This window comes from Psammomys obesus, unplaced genomic scaffold (assembly GCF_907164565.1).
Source record: "Psammomys obesus unplaced genomic scaffold, mPsaObe1.curated_primary_1811, whole genome shotgun sequence".
Lineage (NCBI taxonomy): Eukaryota > Metazoa > Chordata > Mammalia > Rodentia > Muridae > Psammomys > Psammomys obesus.
In genome coordinates, this window is record NW_026596166.1 from 5,707,275 (window position 1) to 5,730,859 (window position 23,585).

General features: G+C 40.5%; 1 protein-coding gene across 1 annotated transcript in view; it reads left to right on the forward strand.

Annotated features, from left to right (window-relative positions):
- Kcnh5 (potassium voltage-gated channel subfamily H member 5) overlaps positions 1–23,585 on the forward strand; it is a 235,340-nt gene that overhangs the window by 87,226 nt on the left and 124,529 nt on the right. The window contains exon 7 of the mRNA XM_055595313.1: positions 16,440–16,866. Within this exon, the coding sequence (XP_055451288.1) occupies positions 16,440–16,866 (427 nt within the window). The remainder of the gene's footprint in view (positions 1–16,439; positions 16,867–23,585) is intronic.

Here is a 23,585-nt window from a genome sequence, read left to right on the forward strand (position 1 = left end):
TATCTATCTATCTATCTATCTATCTATCTATCTATCTATCTATCTATTTCTATCATTTGTCATCTATCGATCATCTTTCTATCTCTCATTCTCTCTCTTTTATCTATCCATCTATCAATTATCTATCTATATACCTATGTTTCTATCATCTATCTATGTATGTATCTATCATCTATCTATCTATCTATCTATCTATCTATCTATCTATCATCTCCATCATCTATCTTTCTTTATCACTCTATCATTTATCATCTATCAATCATCTCTCTATCTCTCATGTATCTATCTATTGTTTATCATCTATCTATCTACCTATGTATTTACCATCTATCTCTCTATCTCTATCTCTCTACCTCTCTCTTATCATTTATCATCTATCTCCTATCTATCTATCTGTCTGTCTGTCTGTCTATCTATCTATCTATCTATCCATGTATGTATGTATGTATGTATGTATCATCTATTTATTTATCTATCTATCTATCTATCTATCTATCTATCTATCTATCTATCATCTCCATCATCTATCTTTCTTTATCACTCTATCATTTATCATCTATCAATCATCTCTCTATCTCTCATGTATCTATTGTTTATCATCTATCTACCTATGTATTTACCATCTCTATCTCTATATCTCTACCTCTCTCTTATCATTTATCATCTATCTCCTATCTATCTATCTATCTATCTATCTATCTATCTATCTATCTATCCATCTATCTATCCATCCATCTATCCAAGTCATTTTTATTCAGTAAGAATACAAATTGGCTAAAGCAAGTATCATGTACAAGTCATTTAAATTCAGAATCCATATTGAAGGATGCTGCTAATGCTTGGAGTAATTAGGATTATTTCCCTATGGAGCTCTTGGTAGCATGAGTCAGAGAAGAAAGTTCTGAATAGAAAGGAGGCAATAGAATTTGTTATCTGGGTTAGAGGTTCAGAAAACAAATGTAGTTTGCAATTTTCTCTCAGTCTTCAAATTGCACTCTACAAAAGGAAATGGAAATGGACTATGTAGTCATTCATGTATAAAATCTATTTAGAATAAGAGCCCAGTACTTATGAAACAGACATTATTATTGTTTTGTGGTTTTGATCCAGTTGCCAGATGTAGTCTATCTATGAAAATTAAATATTTATTAATTATTTATTACAACATCAATGCTGGAGGAATGAGAAATTATTATGAGAGACATATTTATTATTTTATTCCTTTGTTGGTGTACTATTTTTTCAATAAATATCTAAGTAGTACTCTGTGCCAAAAAATTACAGGCTGTGTTGTGAATAAATGAATGAACAAAATATGATGGGCACACACAACCACAAATAAAATACCGTGATGAAATGTGTAGTTCCCTATGAGCTCATTTAATGAACTGACTTGTTCTAGATAGGATAGGAAATTTTCTCTGAGGAGAAGATGACTGTGCTGAGCTACAAAGCGTTAATAGAGCCACGTAGATTAAGGACAGGGATGCGAAAGAATCACAGAACATTGCTTCTAGAACGCATGTCAAATGCAGAATCCTTTTGTTTGAGGGAGCTGGTATATTCAAAGAATCAGAAGTAAGGCGGTTAAGGAGCGAAGGAGTGCTGCATATTGAGATTAGAGTGATAAGAATGGGCTAGATTATGTAGGTGAGCAAAGTTTGGAATAATTAAAAGCTATGGTGATAATTTGGCAGTGATTTTGACAATGAAACTTTTTGTAATGTTCATAACATTTTGAATGCATTCAGATAAATGCCATGTAGCTATAGGAGGGAAGGGCCCTTACTGTGGAGACAGTGGAGCTGGAGGAGTAGACATCCAAGAGATACTTAAGGGTTAAAGCTGATAAAATTTGAAGGTAGATTAAGAGTAAGGGATGTTTAGAAAAAGATGTTTAGAAAAAGGGTACTTCTTGGTGTCTGATTTATTTTTTTCTGATTTCTTATTTTTTTTATTTTTTGCAATTTTTAAAATTAATTAATTTTTTATTAATTAAAGTTTATTCACTTTGTATCCTACCTGTAGCCCCCTCCCTCATCACCTCCCAATCCCACCCTCCCTCTCTTTATTCCTCCCATGTCCCTTCCCCAGTCCACTGATAGGGGAGGTTCTCCTTACCTTCCATCTGACCCTACACCATCAGGTCTTATCAGGACTGGCTGCATTGTCTTCCTCTGTAGCTTGGTAAGACTGTTTCTCCCTCAGGGTGAGGGAATCAAAAGGCTAACCAATGAGTTCATGTCAGAGACAGTCCCTGTTCCCATTACTAGGGATCCACTTGAACACTGAACTGCCATGTGCTGCATCTATGTAGGGGTTCTAGGTTTTCTCCATGAATGGTTCTTGCTTGGAGTGTCAGTCTTAGAAAACACTCCTGTGTCCAGAATTTTTGGTTCTGTTGCTCTCCTTGTGGAGCTCCTGTCCCCTCCAGGTCTTTCTGTCTCCATGATGTCTGACTTCTGATTCAGACAATTTCATTAAGACATTGAAAGGGGTATATTATCATTTTTACTGAGAGATATAAAATGCTTAAATATTAATACTTTCTATGAGAAAACGTAATTGGATGAAGAATGTTTAGAGACAGAATAGAGACAGTTTAAAAATACATGGAGTAAATGAAGTTACAAATAAAATAGAATAGTTGCTAAGAAGTTGAGAAATGTATTGAAGTTGACTAATGAATTTAGATGGTAAGCAATCTTCTCTATTGTGTGGCTTCTTGAATAGTTCTTATCTAGGTGTAAAGAAAGTTGATAATTGGTGAGGAAACAGATTTTGATAGAGAGTATATAAGGAGAGTAAGAAGTTCGAAGAAATTCCTAGTATTGATGTTATCAAAATTATGGTGTTTGTTTTAGTTGGGGTTTCTATTACCACAACAAAACACCACAACCAAAAAGCAAACTGGGGAGGAAAGGGTTCATTTGGCTTACGCCTTCAGATCATAGTCCATCATTAGAGGAAGTCAGGACAGAAACTCAAGCAAGGATGGAACCTGGAGGCAGGAGCTGATGTAGGGGCTATGGATTGCTTCCTATGGCTTGCTCACCTTGTTTTCTTATAGACCCCAGCACCACCAGCCCAGGAATGGAATGCCTTACAGCTGGATCTTGTGTTCTCATGGAGATATTTTCTCAACTTAGGCTTCTTTCTCTCTGATGACTCTAACTTGTGTCAAGTTGACGCACAAAATCAGCCAGTACAGTGCTGCATAATAAGAGAAATAGAGATTTCAGAAGGTCGAGAGATTGGGGGAGGGGAAAATGTTGCTTGGCTGGGGTTGAACTACTGTTTCATATGACTGCACCACTGAACTCAACAGAGAAGAGGCTGTGGTCCAGTGGATGTGTTTTCCTATTCAAGGTTATGGGGGCTGACATAGATGTGATGCATTTCAGATTGTATCCATGGGAATAGATATCTGAGAAGTGGGGAAATTCTTGCAGATAAATTGGAGACGACTTCTAATGTCGGTTTATTGAAAGGACTATTTACACTGGACCCACTTACAGTAGTGATGAGGTTTTAGGTAAGACTGGATTTCAAAAATACTTTTAAGGTATATGTGGTCATAACTTTGATTTCCCCAGTATGGAGAATTGATTTTTAGGGATCCAAGTAAAGTATAATAGCAACATATTTTCTAATGTAATAGACAAACAATACCTAAGAATTGTATATTAAATATTGCTTCCATTTGTAGGCCTATGTCTTACCTGCTTGGTGGTGCTGGTTAAGATTTATTGTGTCAGATAGATATTTATGCATTCTTCTGCAATGCAAGTATGAATTTTTTAAAAAATTATAACAGATGATTGAGTAGTTGTGCTTTGGGCTTATTTCTGTCAAGTTCACCCATATGTCAGTAGTGGCTGCTGAGTTGACTGAAGCTCATGATGTAAAGGGCTGCTTCTCTCCTCTTTTCTTGACCAAAGGCTTGGTCTTCTTCACATGGTAGCTTGGTGGGCTTCAAAGACCAGTGCAAGGGATTTGCGGTCTAGATTTGGAACTGATACAGTGACGTTCATATCACATTCTGCTGAGAGAAATAAGCCGGAAAGCTGGTTCCGATGCAAGGGCTCTAAAATATTAATGGGATGGTTACAAGTCCTTTGCAGAGGGGAACCGATACAATAAGAAGAGAAATAATACCCCCTTGGTTAAAAAAAAATGGTTTGTCACAGAATCTTGTGTTGCAAGACAGCAAGTAGAGGTGAAAAACCCTACAGCAAGACACTGTTTCAATATCTGCTCTTTTTTCCCCCTTAATTGTCATGGGACCCTTGGACAAGAAAGTCCTTTGATTATTTTTCTTATGTTTACCCAACATGGAAAGGAAGAAAACAGGAAGAAATACTGGCTGAGTTTCACATCTACTATTGTGAATGATGGTAAACTGAACGAACTGGTGTGTACTTTAGATGGTTTTATTATTGCTAGGATTAGTTCCTAATACTTCATAATGTAGCAATACACAAAACAATGGAAGAGTTCATGGCATGGGGATTGCTCATGCTCTAGGATGTTCCTTACTCTACTATGGCCCGTGGGGCTTGTCAAGGGAGGAAACTGGCAAGGATGGGGAAGGCGGATGCAAGGACTGAGATTTCCCCATGAACCCTGCTGTGTTCTATTACTCATTTGCTGTGTTTGGTAATTTTTTTTTTATTTTCATCAGGGACCTGAGCTGTGAGATATCAGAGGTTAGAATAAGGCAGAAAGCCATGGGGTGCAGAGGAGAGCACAAAAGGACCGCAAAGTTTGGAGGGAAATGAAGCAGAAAATGAATCAACCCTTAACACCGGTGGAAAAGAGAGCATCAAGAAATTGTTACTAAAAATATGGATGAAATAAGAGAGAAGTTTTTGAAGACAAGTCTGTAAAAAGTATTTTCAAATATTATCAGAGGAGTAAACTTAAAGTTACCAATGAATTGAATCCAATTTGTGGCCCATTGTACAGGTCATAGGAATGAGCCATAAGATCAGAAAAGACTTTGTTTAGGTACAGAGCTTGGCTAATCCTGCTCTCTAGCAATAGTGTAAGTGAAGGTTCATCTCAACATATACCTAGTGATATTCTAGCATTACAGGCAAGATCATAGGGTCTTCCAAAGAGAATCCCATCACCATTAGGCATACAGCTCGTGAAACTCACAAGGCAAACCTACCCACTCTTTGGTGTCTTATTGATTTTGTTCAATATAATATGTTTATACTTATTCATGTTATTGGGCATAATTCTGGTTTATTTTTAAAATAGTAGTCCATTGAATGAAGATAGCATCCCTTATCTATTCTTCAGGGGTAGACATTTGGCTTGCAATAATTCTGAGTTTTTATTTGTAATGATTGCATGAGATTCATTTTGATAAAAAATAATGAAGGATAGTTTCTAAACAGAGTCAATTGAGCCCTTCAGTGGTGGTGCACACCTTTAATACCAGCATTCAGGAGGCAGAAGCAGGTGGATCTTTGTGAGTTCGAAGCCAGCCTGTACTACACAGTGAGGCACAGGACACTAAAGGCTACACAGAGAAACCTTGTCTCGGGAAAATAAAGCATACATTATAAAAATCAAAACTGAAACCAAAACATCAACAAGAATAAAACAGAGCCAACTGAATTATTTGTCTGTAAACTTTGGGTAGCAGTTTCTGATTACCTGAAACAATGAATGGATTGACTAATAGTAGAAAATGACCTAGAGTGTCTACACTCTCTCTTCTGCTGTGGGTATCAAAGCCCAGCAGGTAGAGAGTGTGTTTAACTTTAAATGCTGATGAGGCCTTAGAAGATATGTTCAGTTCTGGTGTTTAGCAAGGTTCTTATTGTTGGGATTACGTGGGATGTGATGGGGTTTGGACAGGAAGACTTCAAAACATGTGGTTATTGCGAAGGAAGGATGTGTTAGAAGCTTGAGGGCTGTGCCTGGGTGATGCTGCATTGCTTGCTTGCTGGGACCTTGAAGCCTCTCTGCTCCTCTGTGAGCAATGAAGGTCAGAATCCCACTACTGTAAAATGGAATGTCTTGCCAGTCTGTTCAGGGTCTACAGACCTCCGCAGACCATCCTCTGTGGACCTCTGCTGTGATTGAGTCCTGCCAAAGGGGGTTAGGTATGTTATCTTTTATTCTGTCCTGTAGAGAAAGAATGCTCCTCCTTTGAGCCAGCTTGCAGGTTAGTGCATGTGCTCTTGGCGTCCTTAGTTTCGGGATGAGCAAGGAGTCTGAAGCCAGATTGCTCATGTGTGTTCTTAGATCCTTCCGTTATTAGCTATGTGAACTCTTTGAAATGACTAAACTTTTCTGGACCGTGTTTTCTTGATACTTATCACATGGAGTTGTTTTGGCAAATAAACGAGGCAAGAGCGTGACAATGAGGACAGTGGAGGAGAGAATATTTGCCATGACATAAGCTCCGTAGCAGCCAAGAAAATGGGAGGCAAGGATTATTTAAGTAGAGGGAATGACCCGTATGTAACAAGGTATGGCATAGCCTGGGATTCTGTTCACTGCGATGAGTAGATCCTGCAGCAGCCTGCCAGTCATATAGAGGAGTGGCCGTGGGAGGTTAGCGCCAGGTGATCAAGGTAGGCAAGTCATATTTAATCCCGTGAATAATAAGGTAGCAGAGAACGGTTTTAGGTCAGAAAGGCACACGATTAGACAGATGTACACCTTAACGATTCTATCCTGGCAGCTTGTACACTGTGATTGGCACTTAGAGGGCATAGAGGTTATTCCCATTACACGAGCACAACAAATATACCAGCAGCGACTATGGCTAGCATGAAACAAAACATGGAACCATGACAAAAGTATGGCCATAGGAGCAAAAAAAAAAAAAAAAAAAAAAAAAAACAAAAAAACAAAAAAAAAAACCATTTTGATAGATGTGTAATCTGGGTAAATGTTGCTCTCAGGCACCTTGAACAGAGAGCAGCCAGGGCTTGCGAGGCTGATCTATAAGAAAAAGGAAAAATCGAGGCTCAGAGACCAGGTGGGCAACAGTGATGTGCATTACAGGACAAGGGATAAGGAACCGAGCTGAGAGAAGTGAAGCACCCCTCTGCCCTTCAGACCTCTGGAATCCATGAGGTTTCACAAGGAAATGTGGAGGAGACAGCATTTGCCTCTTGCGTGCGAAATTCAAGAGTGGTTTCTGTTTCAGCATCTGCATTGATAGTCTGCAGGGCAGAGGCTTTCAGAGGCCCTCTGTGGCAGGTTCCTGACTTGTTTCCTGTTTTCTTCTTCTTCTGATGTGCATCCTCTTTGCCTTTCGGGATAGGGATTGAGCATTTTAGCCAGAGTCTTCCCTCTTGATTAGTTTCTTTAGAAGTACAAATTTTAGTAGGTTTATCCTATATTATATGTCTATATGAGTGAGTATATACCATGTGTGTCTTTCTGCTTCTGGGACAGCTCACTCGGGATGATCCATTGAATCTTATGAAAGAAGTGGGAAATAGTAAGATCTGGAGAGGACAGGAACTCCACAAGGAGAGAAACAGAACCAGAAAATTTGAACACAGGGGTCTTTCCAGAGACTCATACTCCAACCAAGTACCATGCATGGAGATAACCTAGAACCCCTGCACAGATGTAGCCCATGGCAGTTCAGTGTCCAAGTGGGTTCCATAGTAATGGGAAGAGGGGCTGCCTCTGACATAAACTGATTGGCCTGCTCTTTGATCACTTCCCCCTGAGGGAAGAACAGCCTTACCAGGCCACAGAAGATGACAATGCAGCCACTCCTGATGAGATCTGATAGACTAAGATCAGAAGGAAGGAGAGGGGGACCTCCCCTATCAATGGACTTGGGGAGGGGCATGAGTGAAAAAGGGGAAGGGAAAGTAGGATTAGGAGGGGAAGAGAGGAGTTTATGGGGGGGATACAAAGTGAATAAAGTGTGATTAATAAAAGTTAAAAGAATAACAAAATTTTCTTTTAAAAATTATTTATATATTTATTTATTACAATTTATTCATTTTGATCCCCACTGCAGTCCTCTCCCTTGTCTCCTTCCAGTCCCACCCACCTTCCCTCTTCTCCCCCCATGCCCTTTCCCTAGTCCCCTGATAGGGGAGGACCTTAATTTATCAGGTCTCATCAGGACTGGCTTCATCATCTTCCTCTGTGGCCTGGCAAGACTGCACCCCCCAGGGGGAGGTGATCAAAGAGCCAGCCACAGAGTTCATATCAGAGACATCCCCTGTACCTCTTACTAGGGAATCCACTTGGAAACTGAGCAGCCAAAGGGGCTTCCTTTGAACAGGAGATCTAGGTCCTCCATGTATAGTTCTCCTTTGGAATATTGGTCTCTGCAGGCCCCTTGTATTTTGGCTTTGCTGTTCTCCTTGTGGGGTTCCTGTCTCCCTCTTCTTCCATAAGGATTCCAGCACTCTGCCCAAAGATTGGCTATGAGTCTCAGCACCTGCTTCAATACCTGCTGGGTAGAGTCTTTCAGAGGTCCTCTATGGAAGGCTCCTGCCCTGTTCCCTGTCTTCTCCTACTTCTGATGTCTAACCTGTTTGCCCTTCTGAATGAGGATTATAAGCCTCTTCCCTAGATTCCTCCGTGTTGTTTACCTTCTTTAGGACTATAGATTTTAGTATGTTTTTCCTATATTATATGGCTAATGTCCACTTATAAGTGAGTATGTATCATATGTGTCTTTCTGCTTCTGGGTTACCTCACTCAGGATGATCTTTTCTCATTCCCACCATTTGCCTGCAAATTTCATGATTTCTTTGTTTTTAATTGCTGAGTAGTATTCCATTGTGTAAATGTACCACAATTTTTGTCCCCATTCCTCTATTGATGGACATCTGGGTTGTTTTCAGATTCTGGCTATTACAAATAAAGCTGCTATGAACATCGTTGAGCAAATGTCATTGCTGTGTATTTGGGCATCTTTTGGATATTTGTCTAGAAGTGGTATAGCTGGATCTTGAGGAAGCCCTATTCCTTATTGTCTGAGAAAGCACCAAATTGATTTCCAAAGTGATTGTACAAGTTTACATTCCCACCAGCAATGGAGGATAGTTCCCCTTTCTCCACATCCTCTCCAGTATGCATAATCACTTGACTTTTGATATTAGCCATCTTAATGGGTGTGAGGTGAAACCTCATGGTTGTTTTGATTTGCATTTCCTGAATGACTAATTTCTAATTAAAAAAATTTCTTAAAAACAGACTTGGATTCCTGGAAAAACTAGTAATTATTTTTTACATATTATATCATCTATTTATAGAGAGTCTTAATAAAATATAATACATCTTGAAGAAAAAGGAAAATGAAAAAGACAGGGGAAACCTTAAAAGGTCTAGAGACATGCATGATGAGAATCCCAGAACATAGAGAAATGTGGAGAAGGGTAGCCTTGGAAGGTGATTTTGCAAAGGATGCCAGTTGGGAAATTGGTTAAAAATAAGTTAAAGATTTGCATTTCCCTGTTGGCTAATGAGGTTGAGCATTTCTTTTTTTTTTCTTTTTTTCTTTTTTTGTAGAGAAAAGTAGCTTTAATCTTTTTTTATTTTGATTTTTTCTTTATTAATTACACTTTATTCACTTTGTATCCCCCCTGTGGTTCCCTCCCTCCTCCCGTCCCAATCCCTCCCTTCTTCCATCCTCTGTATGTATGTCCCTCCCAAGTCCACTGATAGGGGAGGTCTTCTTTTCCTTCTTTCTGATCCTAGTCAATTAGGTCTCATCAGGAGTGGCTGCATTGTCTTCTTCTGTGGCCTGGTAATGCTGCTTCCCCCTCAGGGGGAGGTAATTAAAGAGCAGGCCAATCAGTTCATGTCAGAGACAGTCCCTGTTCCTATTACAATGGAACCCACTTGGATACTGAACTGCCATGGGCTACATCTGTGCAGGGGTCTTAGGTTATCTCCATGCATAGTCTTTGGTTGGAGTATCAGTCTCAGGAAAGACCCCTGTGAAGGTTGGGCATTTCTTTAAGTGTTTCTCTGCCATTCGATATTCCTCTATTGAGAATTCTCTGTTTAGCTCTGTACTCCATTTTTAAATTGGATTACTTGAGTTTTTGCTGTTTAACTTCTTTGGTTCTTTATATATACTGGATATTAGCCCTCTGTCAGATATAGGGTTGGTGAAGATCCTTTCCCAATTTGTAGGCTGTCGTTTTGTTCTGACGACGTTGTCCTTTGGTTCCAGAAGCTTTTCAATTTTATGAGGTCCCATTTATTGATTGTTGCTCTTAGAGCCTGTGCTGTTGGTGTTCTGTTCTGGTCTCCTGGGAAATGCAAATCAAAACAACCTTAAGATTTCACCTTACACCCATCAGAATGGCTAAGATAAAAAACTCATGTGACAACACATGCTGGAGAGGTTGTGGGGAAAGGGGAACCCTCCTCCACTGCTGGTGGGAATGTAAACTTGTACAACCACTCTGGAAAACAATCTGGTGCTTTCTCAGACAAGTAGGAATAGTGCTTCCTCAAGATCCAGCTATACTACTCCTAGGCATATACCCAAAAGAGTCTCGAGTACACAATAAGGACATTTGCTCAACCATGTTTGTAGCAGCCTTATTTGTAATAGCCAGAAGCTCAAAACAGCCCAGATGCCCCTCAGTGGAGGAATGGATGCACAAATTGTGGTATATCTACACAATGGAATATTACTCAGCAACAAAAAACAAGGAAATCATGAAATTTGCAGGTAAATGGTGGGATCTGGAAAAGATCATCCTGAGTGAGCTATCCCAGAAGGAGAAAGATGCACACAGTATATACTCACTCATATAGTTATATAATATAGGATAAACCTACTAAAATCTGTACACCTAAAGAAACTAATCAAGAGGGAGGACTCTTGCTAAAATGTTCAATTACTATCCAGAAAGGCAAAGAGGATGGACATCAGAAGAAGGAGAAAAGAGGGAACAAGTCAGGAGCCTGACACAGAGGACCTCTGAGGGGCTCTGCCCTTCAGACTATCCATGCAGATGCTGAGACTTACAGTCAACCTTTGGGCAGAGGGCAGGGAATCTTATGAAAGAAGTGGGAAACAGTAAGATCTGGAGAGGGCAGGAACTCCACAAGGAGAGCAGCAGAACCAAAAAATCTGAGCAGAGGGGTCTTTCCTGAGATTGATACTCCAACCAAGGACTATGCATGGAGATAACCTAAGACCCCTGCACAGTTGTAGCCCATGGCAGTTCAGTATCCAAGTGGGTTCCATTGTAATAGGAACAGGGACTGTCTCTGACATGAACTGATTAGTCTGCTCTTTAATATCCTCCCCCTGAAGGGGAAGGTAAGACGACAGGCCACAGAAGAAGACAATGCAGCCACTCCTGATGAGACCTAATTGACTAGGATTAGAAGGAAGGAAAAGAAGACCTCCCCTATCAGTGGACTTGGGGAGGGACATGCATGCAGAGGATGGAAGAAGGGAGGGATTGGGACGGGAGGTGGGAGGGAACCACAGGGGTATACAAAGTGAATAAAGTGTAATTAATAAAGAATGAAAAAAGGTAAGTGAAAGAGAAAAAGGCAACTATAGAAGCTATGACCGACCCTGTGTTCACAAAGCACCAAATGTATTATTGAAGTGAAGTCGGGCCAGGCTGTGGAAAACATGCTTTCGAATAGGCGGCCCCAAAAGCAGCTGTGCTCCAGGCAGGCCTGATCCCTTGTGGATACATCTTCTATGTCTCTGGGACTCCCATTCTAGTAGATTCTCATTCGCGCATTCTAGCTGGGGCTTGTGGCAATGTATTAGTCCAATGGGATAATGTGGTTTTCCTTCTGTTTGTAATGGAGAAGAATTCAAACAAAAACGATTTTTTTTTCCTATGGAACATTTAAAAAAGCTCCGCCATTTCTTCACACATTTAAGCTACCTAGAAAAGGGCATCCACAGCAGCATTTAATTTTTTTTTAAAAAAATTGAAGTCTGAGTTTTCATGCATCTCAATTATGAATTCCTTTAAAGCAGAGGCAAGGCATATTTATCTTAATGTCCCCAGCACTCAGCCCAAAGCCCCGGCATACAGAAGTCCTCCACAAGCCCTTATTTTCTTTCTTGTATACAATCATACATCTCCATGTTTGAGCATTTCTGAGCTGTCTTGAACTTTATATAACATTGTTCTCACTGTGTAATGCCTATTTGTCTTAATTTCATCCTTCCTTCCTTCCTCCCTCCCTCCCTCCCTTCCTCCTTCCCCCCTCCTTCATTCCTTCCTTCATTTCTTCTCTCTGGTGTTTATGCATAAATGTTTGTGTGTGTGTGTGTGTGTGTGTGTGTGTGTGTGTGTGTATACTGATGAATTGCTTCTCAAACACTGTCAACCTTATTTTCAGTTTTGAAGCAGTGTCTCCCACCAGGGACTGTATCTTCCCGTTTCTGCCTCCCTGGTGCTGGGATTCCAAGCACAGGCCACCAAGCCTGACCTCTTTTACAAGGTTTCTGGGTATTAAGCTCTGGTTGCCCATACTAGAGCAGCAAGCCCTCCACGGGCTAAGTTGTCTCCTCAGCACTAACTTTACTTCTTTTAACCACTTACAGTTCTTTTACTTTACTCTTACTTTTACTCCAGCTGTTCAAATGAAAAGGGAATTTATTTCCGGGTTGTTGATATGACATGACATCTGAGAGCTGGCAAGTGAAATTGAGGCTAGCCTAAAGAGAGCCAGGTGGAAACGAAACTGCTGGAATGGCCTTCTCTACCGAATGGTTCTTGTCTTCAGGATGAGGTGCTTCTGCATCTTGTGTTCTGGTTTTCTTTTTCTTTTCAAAATTTCCAAGATTAAAAAAAAAAAACACATATTCTGAAACTGTTATTTTATTTTATTTTATTTTGCCTTAAATGTCAAGAACTTCACCATTCTGTGATTAGAATTCTGTTGATGTCATATCGGTTCCAGCCTGCCAGTCAGAGTAGGTTAGGATGGTTGCTTTGTCTGCCATCTGGGGAATGGATTTCATGGTGAGGAGCTCATGGCTTTCACTTGATTTGCAGGTGAGAGGATCCAGGTCATTGCTTTAATTTTCCTCTGTTTTTCAACCTGTGTCAGGAATGCATTTTCCCTGCCTCTCTACCCCTCCACCCTCCTCCCCTGGTAACCTATCATATGCTTCTGAAAAACTGACTCTGGGACATTCCTTGAGTTCAATATGTTTCTTAACAAAATGTGAATGTCTTTCTGCTCTTTTTTTTATTTTTTGGATAAGTTCTTTATGACTGTTAGAGAACGGTGGGAATTTGGAGTCTGTGTACAAACCCTAGGGTTAGCTCTATTCATCCAGGCTGGGACAGTGGGAATAATGATCTTTGTTTCTTGTCCCTGTATGCACTGAAGTGTTTATTGTTTCTTCACTAGTCAGACTGGGTTTCCTTATTCAGAAGGTTTGAAGTTTTTAAACTTTTAGAAAATAAAGACTAAATGAAAACTTTCATAGCAAGAAAAAAGAAAGGGCCTGAATATACCACCTCTTTATCTATACTCAGTGCAGAATGCATTTGAAAATTATAATTCTCTTAGATTGAACAGTTCTTAGCTAATGACAATATTTTTTATTTTATTGATTACAGTTTATTCACTTTGTATCCCACCTGTAGCCCTCTTTCTCATCCCTTCCCAATCCCACCCTCTCTCCCTCTTCTCCTTCCATGCCCCTCTCCAAGTTCACTGATAGGAAGGTCCTCCTTCCATTCCATCTGATCCTAGTCTATCAGGTCTCATCAGGAGTGACTGCATTTTCTTCCTCTATGGCCTGGTAAGGCTACACTCCCTGAGGGGGAGGTGATTAAAGAGCCAGCCACTAAGTTCAGAGACAGTCCCTGTTCCCATTACTAGGGAACTCACTTGGACACTAAGCTGCCATGGGTTACATCTGTGCAGGGGTTCTAGGTTATCTCCATGAATGGTTCTTGGTTGGAGTATCAGCCTCAGAGAATACCCGTGTCCAGATTTTTTGGTTCTGTTGGTCTCCCGTGGAGCTCCTGTCCTCTCCAGGTATTTCTGTCTTCCCCTTTTTTCATAAGATTCCCTGTACTCTGCCCTAGGTTTGGCTATGAGTCTCAGCATCTGCTTTGACACCCTTCATGGAACAGTCTTTCAAGGGCCCTCTGTGGTAGGCTCCTGTCTTATTCCCTGTCTTCCCCCTCTTCTGATATCCATCCCCTTTGCCTTTCTGAATGAGGACTGAGCATCTTAGCCAGTGTCCTTCTTGTTTAGCTTCTTTAGGTGAACAGATTTTACTATGTTTTTCCTATATGTTTAACATCTACTTATAAGTGAGTATATATCCTGTGTGTCTTTCTGCTTCTGGGTTACCTCACTCAGTATGACCTTTTCTAGTTCCCACCATTTGCCTGCAAATTTTATGATTTCCTTTTTTGTTTTAATTGCTGAGTAGTATTCCACTGTGTAAATGTACCACAATTTCTGTATCCATTCCTCAACTGAAGGGCATCTGGGTTGTTTCCAGCTTCTGGCTGTTACAAATAAATCTGCTATGAACATGGTTGGGCAAATGTCCTTGTTGTATACTTGTGCATATTTTGGATATATGCCCAGGAGTGGTATAGCTGGATCTTGAGGTCGTACTATTCCTAATTATCTGAGAAAGAGCCATATTGATTTCCAATGTGGTTGTACAAGTTTACATTCCTATCAGCAATGAAGGAGGTTTCCCTTTTCTCCACATCATCTCCAGCATGTGCTGTCACTTGAGTTTTTGATCTTAGTCATTCTGATGGGTATGAGGTGAAATCTCAGGGTCATTTTGATTTACATTTCCCTGATGACTGAGGAAACTGAACATTTCTTTAAGTGTTTTTCAGCCATTCGATATTCCTCTATTGCAATATTCTATTCCTGGGTGGGATAGAATTTACATTTAAAAGAAAAAATATTTATCATTTTGGCTTTTTCTTGCTTACTTAAAACCAGAGTTTTCTCCTTCTGGGATACTTCACTCAGAATGATCTTTTCTAGATCCCACCATTTGCCTGCAAATTTCACGATTTCCTCCTGTTTGATTACTGAGTAGTATTCCATTGTGTAAAAATACCACAATTTCTGTATCCATTCCTCCGTTGATGGACATCTGGGTTGTTTCCAAGTTCTGGCTATTACAAATAAAGCTGCTACAAACATGGTTGAACAAATGTCCTTATTGTGTACTTGAGCAAATTTTGGGTATATACCTAGGAGTGGTATAGCTGGGTCTTGAGGTAGCACTACTCCTAATTGTCTGAGAAAGCGCTAGATTGACTTCCAAAGTGGTTGTACCAGTTTACATTCCCACCAGCAATGGAGGAGGGTTCCCCTTTCACCACAACCTCTCCAGCATGTGTTGTCCCTTGAGTTTTTCATCTTGGTCATTCTGATGGGTGTAAGGTGAAATCTCAGGGTTGTTTTGATTTGCATTTCCCTAATGGCTAATGAGGTTGAGCATTTCTTTAAGTGTTTCTCTGCCATTTGATGTTCCTCTTTCGAGAATTCTCTGTTTAGCTCCGTTCCCCATTTTTTTAATGGGATTACTTGGTTTGTTGCTTTTCTGCTTCTTTAGTTCTTTATATATACTGGATATTAGCCCAACTTGGTATATACTCACTTATATAGACCTACAAGATATGATAAACATAATGAAATCTACACACCTAAAGAAGATAATCAAGAAAGTGGACATGGGTGAAGATGATCAATCCTCATTTAGAAAGACAAATGGGATGTGCATTGAATGTATGACAGGAGTCTACCACAAAAGGCATCTGAAAGACTCTACCTAGCAGTGTTTCAAAGCAGACACTAAGACTCATAACCAAACCCTCGGCAGAGTGCAGGGAATCATATGAAAGAAGGGAAGTTAGTATGATATGGAAAGGATAGGAGCTCTACAAGGACCAAATATATCCGGGCACAGGGTCTTTTCTGAGACTGACACTCAACCAAGGACCATCTATGAATATAACCTAGAACTTCTGCTCAGATGTGGCCCGTGGTAGCTCAGTAACCAAGTAGTTTTCCAAAGTAAGGGGAACACGGACTATTTCTAACAGGATCTCAAGGGCAGGCTCTTTGACCTCCCCCCCCCCCCACCCCAGGGAGGAGCAGTCCTGTTAGGCTACAAAGGAGGACTTTGCAGCCAGCCCTGAAGATACCTGATAAAACAGGGTCAAATGAAAGGGGAGGAGGTCCTCCCCTATCAGTGGACTTGGAAAGGGGCAGGGAGGAGAAGAGGGAGGGAGTTGGGGAGAGGGAGGGAATGAGGGAGCGGGATACAGCTGGGACACAGAGTTAACAAATTGTAACTAAAAGAAAAATAAAATTAAAAAAAACAGAGTTTTCTTACACGCATGCTTTTCGTTTATAATTGGGTGATCAAATTCATAAGGGTAGCCCATTACATTGTTTCCCATTGTCATTTACCTTTTTTTCCACTTGCACAGGGAATCAGCAGTCTCTTCAGTTCTTTAAAAGTGGTCCGCCTCTTACGCCTGGGCCGAGTTGCTAGGAAACTGGACCATTACCTGGAATATGGAGCGGCGGTCCTTGTGCTCCTGGTGTGTGTGTTTGGACTGGTTGCTCACTGGCTGGCCTGCATCTGGTACAGCATCGGAGACTATGAAGTCATTGATGAAGTCACCAACACCATTCAAATAGACAGCTGGCTCTACCAGTTGGCCTTGAGCATTGGGACTCCGTATCGCTACAATACCAGTGCTGGGATCTGGGAAGGAGGACCCAGCAAGGACTCCCTGTATGTCTCCTCCCTCTATTTCACCATGACGAGCCTTACAACCATAGGATTTGGAAATATAGCTCCAACCACAGACGTGGAAAAGATGTTCTCAGTGGCCATGATGATGGTTGGCTGTAAGTACCGTTTTTGCTTTCTCTATTAATTTTAGTGTTTGCAATTTTTTTTTTCCTGCCTCTAAACTCTGACCGGATTGAAACGATCTTTTTCTTATGAAAGGTTTAAACTAAAATCACTTGCCACTGGTTTACTTTTGATGCAGCCCTGGAAAATCAGAGATGCAAGAAATGTGTTTTTCTCTTTGGAATACACTAGCACATGAAAAACTGCGCATGTGCGGGGGATGGTAGAAAACTCAGACTGGGATGTCTGTGACTGGATTCCATTCGTGGTGTTGTGCCTAGCAGCTCTTGAGAAGGAACTAGCTCTGGTATCTAGACAGGAGGTGTCTGGCGCATTCTGTAGGTTTTGTTGGCAGTTGGATTCCTAAAAAAGCAGATGGGATGTGATATAAGACCATAGTTAGAAAATATTTTAGTCAATAACTGAATTTCTGAATTAAAGCGGACTTAAGGATACAGTTAGATGTATTTTTTTTTATAATGAAGGGTAGTGAAAAGCAGTTCATAAATGTAGCCTTTTGACAAACACTGAAGTCGGTTGAGTTTTGCCAGAGAGTGAAAGGGTTGGTGAACTGAAGGCCTTTAGCAGTGTGTATGCCTGAGTACAGGGACTTGCTGATGCTCTTGAAAGGAGAATGCCCTTTCAAAGAGCTAAAGAGCATGTTCTCTGCCTTACATTCTGACTGAACAGTATCAGAGTTCCAGAAATGAAAGAGGGACAGACATTAGATGCCGTTTTAAAATGTCTCAAAGGAAAGTTTCCAGGCATTTCCACCCTTAGGCTGCCCTAGATGATTCCTTCAAGCCTAGTCCAGAAACCTGGTGTAATTTTAAGGTTGTGCTGAGGATGTGGTCAGTGTTAAGATATTTCCTAACTAAGCCTTGAAGTTGTTAGCATTGGTGTTTGGTATAATGTGGTGTAAATCTTCTTTTCATTTCATTTTTTTTTGAGGCTCCAAAAATATGGACATTCATGAGAAAGATGTTAGAGTTCAGCCGTTCTCAACTGTCCAAATGCTGCAACCCTTTAATACAGTTCCTCATGTTGTAGTGACTCTTACCGTCCAAGTTCTTTTGGTTGCTACTCCATAACTGGAATTCTGCTACAGTTATGAATCATAGTATAAATATCTGATATGCGGGCATACCTGGTATGTAACCCCGGGGGGGGGGGGGGGGTTGCGACCCACAGGTTGAGAATCCCTGTCTAAGTATTCATTGTTGAGAGTGTTGGTAAGTCTCTGGAGCACCAGTGTTATTAAGTGTGTAGTTCCTTACTTTATTCACCGTGTGTACAGCCAGAGAGCCAAAAATTCCCGGGTTGTAAGTCTGGATTAGGTTTTCCGAGAGGGGGAGGATTAGAACGCGAGTGTTATCTATTCTAGCAGTCTTGGGGTGGGGGAAAGGGTTTGTGTTCTGTACACGGACATCTCCCACGATCAATTCAATGGATACTCCTATTTAAAAGATGTTCAGGCAATGATATGACAAAGAAAACGTTTTGTCAAATGTAGAATTCGGCATGACGCTGCTTTTGACAACTATGAAGTCCAGGTTCCCGGACACTTACCCACATCTAGTGTTTGGTGACCTTTTTATTCTGAAGTAATTACAAAAGCACCAGAAGCCGCCGTGCCTGTGCAGAGAAAGGCTCTGTTTGCTTCCTCCCGATTTTCTTCTCTCATCCCTGGGATACAGTATCAGAATTTACAGTCTATGTTTTGCCACAGGTGCCGAGTCTTATCACTGTTCTCACAATTAAGATACGGGATTGGGAGCTGTGGACGTAGGTTAGTGGGAGTGTGCTTGCATAGCCTGAAAGGCCCTGACTCTGACCTCCAGGACTGTGGTGGCGGGAGTGAAATGTCCCTTGGAACACTTGGTCCCTGATTGATGGTCCTGGGAGGGAGGCTTAGGGGGTGTGGCCATGTAAGAGGCAGTGTGTCACTGGAGGCTCTCTTTGCTACCTACCTGACCTTCAAAATGTGAGCATTCAGATTCCTGCTCCTGCTTCCATGCTTTCGCACCACCATCATGGACTCTAACCTTCTGGGCTAGAAGCCCAAATGAGTTATTTCTTCCACGCGATGTCTTGGTCATGCTGTTTTATACCATGATAGAAAAGTAACCAACACAAACACAAAAAGCAAAACAAAACAGAAAAGATTATTTTTTTGAGGGGGAAGAAAATCTTTTATTTTCTGCTTCTTCAAAAATATTTTAACTAACCCATATTTTTACATGTATTGTAAAATTAGTTTTTTTGGTTAAAACACTTGTATATAATGTACATTGAAAATGACTGGGTGGAAATAAAATCACCAATAGTAGTTTTTATTTAATTCAAAATATGAATAACTTACTCCTTTAAGTTGTGAATGTAACATTTCATATTATGAATTTTTAATTAAATTTTTATTTTTATATTAATTACAGTTTATTCATTTTGTATCCAGCTTAGTCCCCTTCTTCCTCCCTCACAATCTCACCCTCCCTCCCTCATCTTCTCTTATGCCCCTTTCCAAGTCCATAGATGGGAGGTCCTCCTCCCCTTCCATCTGACCTTAGCTTATTTCATCAAAATTGGTTGCATTGTCCGCCTCTGTGGCTTGGCAAGGCTGCTCCCCCATTCAGGGGAGGCGCTCAAAGAGCTAGCCACTGAGTTCAGGTCAGAGACAGTCCCTGTTCCCCTTACAAGGGAACCCACTTGGATACTGAGCTGCCATGGGCTACATCTGTGCAGGGGTTCTAGGTTATATCCATGAATGGTCCTTGGTTGAAGTATCAGTCTCAGAAAAGATCCCTGGACCCAGATTTTTTGGTTCTGTTGTTCTTCTTGTGGAGCTCCTGTCCTCTCCAGGTCTTACTATCTTCCCTTCTTTCATAAGATTCCTTGCACACTGCCCAAAGTTTGTTTATGAGTCTCGTTATCTGCTTTTATACAGTGCTGGGTAGAGTCTTTCAGAGGCCCTCCGTGGTAGGCTCCTGTCCTCTTTCTTGTTTTCTCCTTCTTCCATTGTCCATCCCGTTTGCCTTTCTGAGTGAGGATGGATCATCTTACCCAGGGTCCTTCTAGCTCACCTTATTTAGGTGTGCAGATTTTTTCAGTTCTCTTAATACCACAGGTTTTTTTTACACGTCTTTTACTGCCCTCCGCAGTCTATTGAGAATAATTTATTCTCCATCTTTATGATCTTGTGATTTTTAAGATATCATAACAATCATGTGAAACAAAACTTTTAAAAGTTGCCTTTTATACATCCAATTTGAGATGAATGTAAATGGAATTTATCAGTTGTTTTCTTCTGGGTTTCATTTTGTGGTTTGGACCATCACTGTTTGCCCATTCACCCTTTAAAGGACATCGTAATTAAGAGTTTTATTAATTAAGATGTCCTTAATTAAGAGTTTTAATTTAGTTATGTTTCATAATAAGTCTTCATATGTATTCATTACCTATGACACTGTGTTATGTAAGGACATTTCAACACACTTGTACGTTGTACGTAGCCCTTCACAGCCTTCTCCCTGTCTCCTCCCATTAGGAGCCTTCATTCTCTTAGATGATTTTCCTCTGCGCTCATGACATATACACACGTATGACTTTATGTACCTATATTAAACCCAAGGACTATAAATGAAAGAAAACACAAAGTCTTTCTGAGACTTGCTTAATTTAATTAAAATTAATATCTCAGTTGCAGTTATGTTTTTTCACATAAAACTCCTTCCTCTTCCTGTCTCTTTCACACATGCGCAGTCTGCATACCGTATCTTCTTTATCTGTCCCTCTGTTTTTGGACACCTTCCTTGGTTACATAACCTGCCTGTCAGGAAGAATGCTGCATGAATCAGTAAACAATTGCACATCTGTCCATTTCTCCTTTCGAAAAACAAATGTATGACCACGTGCACTACCTGAACTTCTGCTCACTGGGTATTTTCCATCGCCAGTCTTTTTCAGGGCTGTCCCAGAAAGGGGTTGTAATGCTGCAGCTGTCCTTTTCTGAGTGCTGACTGCAAAACACTCAGAACCATCAATAAATCAGGCCTCAGTCTTCTTCTTTTCAGCCAACCCACCACAGAGGACACTCCAGGAGGCTATAGGTGCGCGCTTAGCAGTAAACAGCACTGGAACAGGGGTAGAAACTATTGGCATTTGGGCAACTTTTTTCATGTGACTTGCTTGTGTCTTCAGAACCTGCTCAGGGCTAATCATGTATATACCACTTCCATTTGATAACGGGTTGCTGCTGCGCACCTGCTACTTTAGTGCTTGATGGGTCAGATAAAACTCAGAACATGATGGGCAGCTCTGGTCTCATCATAACTTGGTGGCTCATTGTCAAATGTCCTATTTCCACTAAGGGCCAGGAGCAGGCTAAGAGCTGTCTCTCAGAGGGAAAATTGTCTGAAGATGATGGTAGAGCCTTGCTCCAAAATTCCAGATGTCTCTCTTTGTGAGTCACCCATAGAGGCCTGCCAAAGTCTTCAAAGAGCATCCATATCTTCCACTGATGCCTCAAGTACCTTTAGGTCTGAGGGTCATGTGGTCCAAGTAGTTGAGCTGCTGACACAGCAGCCTTGACTTGTTGAAGAGCCTTCTGTTCTAGGCCCCACAAAAAAACTAGCAGCTTTCTGAGTTTCATGGCTTATGGGCCAGGGTAACACACCCAAGAAAGGAATGTGTGGTCTCCAGGATTCTAGGAGGCCACTGTTAGAATATTGTTGGTGGTGGCAGGGGCCAGGTACATTAACTCATCCTTCATCTTGAAAGGAATGTCTCTGCATGCCCCACAGACTGGAGTATTTCACTGAGGTAGAAGGCCCTGAAGTTTGATTGTATGTACTTCCTGTTCTCTGATGTGTGTATGTGTGACCAATGAGTTCAAAGCGGTTGCTATTTCCTGATCACTTGGTCCAATTAGCATAATGTTGTCAATATAGTGAACCAGTGTGATATTTTGTGGAAGAAACAGATGATTCAAATCTCTTCAAACTAAGTTATGACGCAGGGCTGGAGAGTTAATATTTCCTTTAGGTAAAACTGTAATGGTATGCCGCTGGCCTTGCCAAATAAAAATAAATTGCTTCCGGTGGTCCTTTTGGACAGACTGAAGAAAAAGGCATTTGCTAGATCAATAGCTGCATGCCATGTACCAGAAGATGTGCTAATCTGCTCAAGTAAGGACGCAGCATCTGGTATAGCAGCTGCAATTAGAGTCACTACTTGACTGAGTTTTCAGTGGTCAACTGTTATTCTCCATGGTCTATCTGCCTTCTGCACTGTCCAGATAGGGGAGTTAAAGGGAAATGTGGAGGGGACCACCATGCCTGCATCTTCCAAGTCCTTGATGGTGGCACTAATTCCTGAACTTTCTTCAGGGATTCGATATGATTTCTTTTATTCACTTCACACTCTTCTCCTTGTCAGAGGCAATAGCAAAGGCTTCCATTTAGCCTTTCCAACCACAATCCCCCTCACTCCACAGGACAGGGAACCAATGTGAGAATTCTGCCAACTTCTACATTCTGATGTGCAAGTATGTTTGTGATTTATCAACTTGGACTCCTTTTGAATGTTTTTACTTTGAAAGAACTATAGATAAAGGTATTTGCATATCTGTAGATATATTTTTGTATGGACATATGTTCTTAATTCTCTGTAATAATGCCCAGGATTACAAGTAAGTACATATTTAGTTTTTAAAGAATTTGCCAGACTCTTTTTTTTTTAAGATGGGTAGTCTGGAATAGTATTTCATAACACAATCAAAGTAAAATTAAAAAAAAAACTATGTAGATGTTGAAACATGTTTTTATTTCCTTTGTTCCTCAAGCCCCATGAATGGGAAGCATCCTTGATTTCTGTTCTTTTGTGTTATATCCACTCACAACAAAGCCTTTTGACTTGACCTTCTAACTACATTTAATTACTTTTTTTGTGCTTCCACAGCTTACCACCTAAGACCCAATCAATGTTGTTGATATCTTGGACCTTTGAAACAGTCTCCTATATTTTGCTTCCATTGCTATTCTTGCCCTAGGATCTCTGTCTAGACTCTAGAAGCTAGAGTACCCCTTTAAGTAAATATACAGCAACATTCCTCACCACAGATATCTCCAATACATACAAAAGAAATGCAAGATTACTTACTGTTTTCCCATACATGTAGAAATTTTATTTTATTTTTATTTGTTCTTTTAGAATTTTATACAATTCGTACAATTTTGATAAAATCCACCCTTTTAATCCTTCCCAGATCCACCCTGTTCTCCATTGCAATGGCTATTCTTCCTTGTCAACTTGACTGCATCTGGAATTAACTAAAATCCAAGTGGCAGGGTACTCCTGTGAGGGATTTTTCTCAATTAAATCACTTGAAGTAGGAAGACCCACTTTTAACCAGATCTTTCTCTTTTTTTTCTTACTGAGAATAAATTTTATTCAACCATATAATATTTCTAATATGAATGCATTTCACATATATGAAACTATACATTAAATCAACAAATTTAATGTAGCTTACTGTAAACAAATATTAGAAAAATGTTTAAAGCAATAAAAATATATAAAAACATGTAGAGAGCAGATTGTTTTAGTCACACTGATTACTGGAGAACACTGACAGTATTTTTATGTAAATATCTCCCAACTTCTACCCATGCACTTCTTTCCATTTATGTATATAGCGTTGGAATATACTTTAACC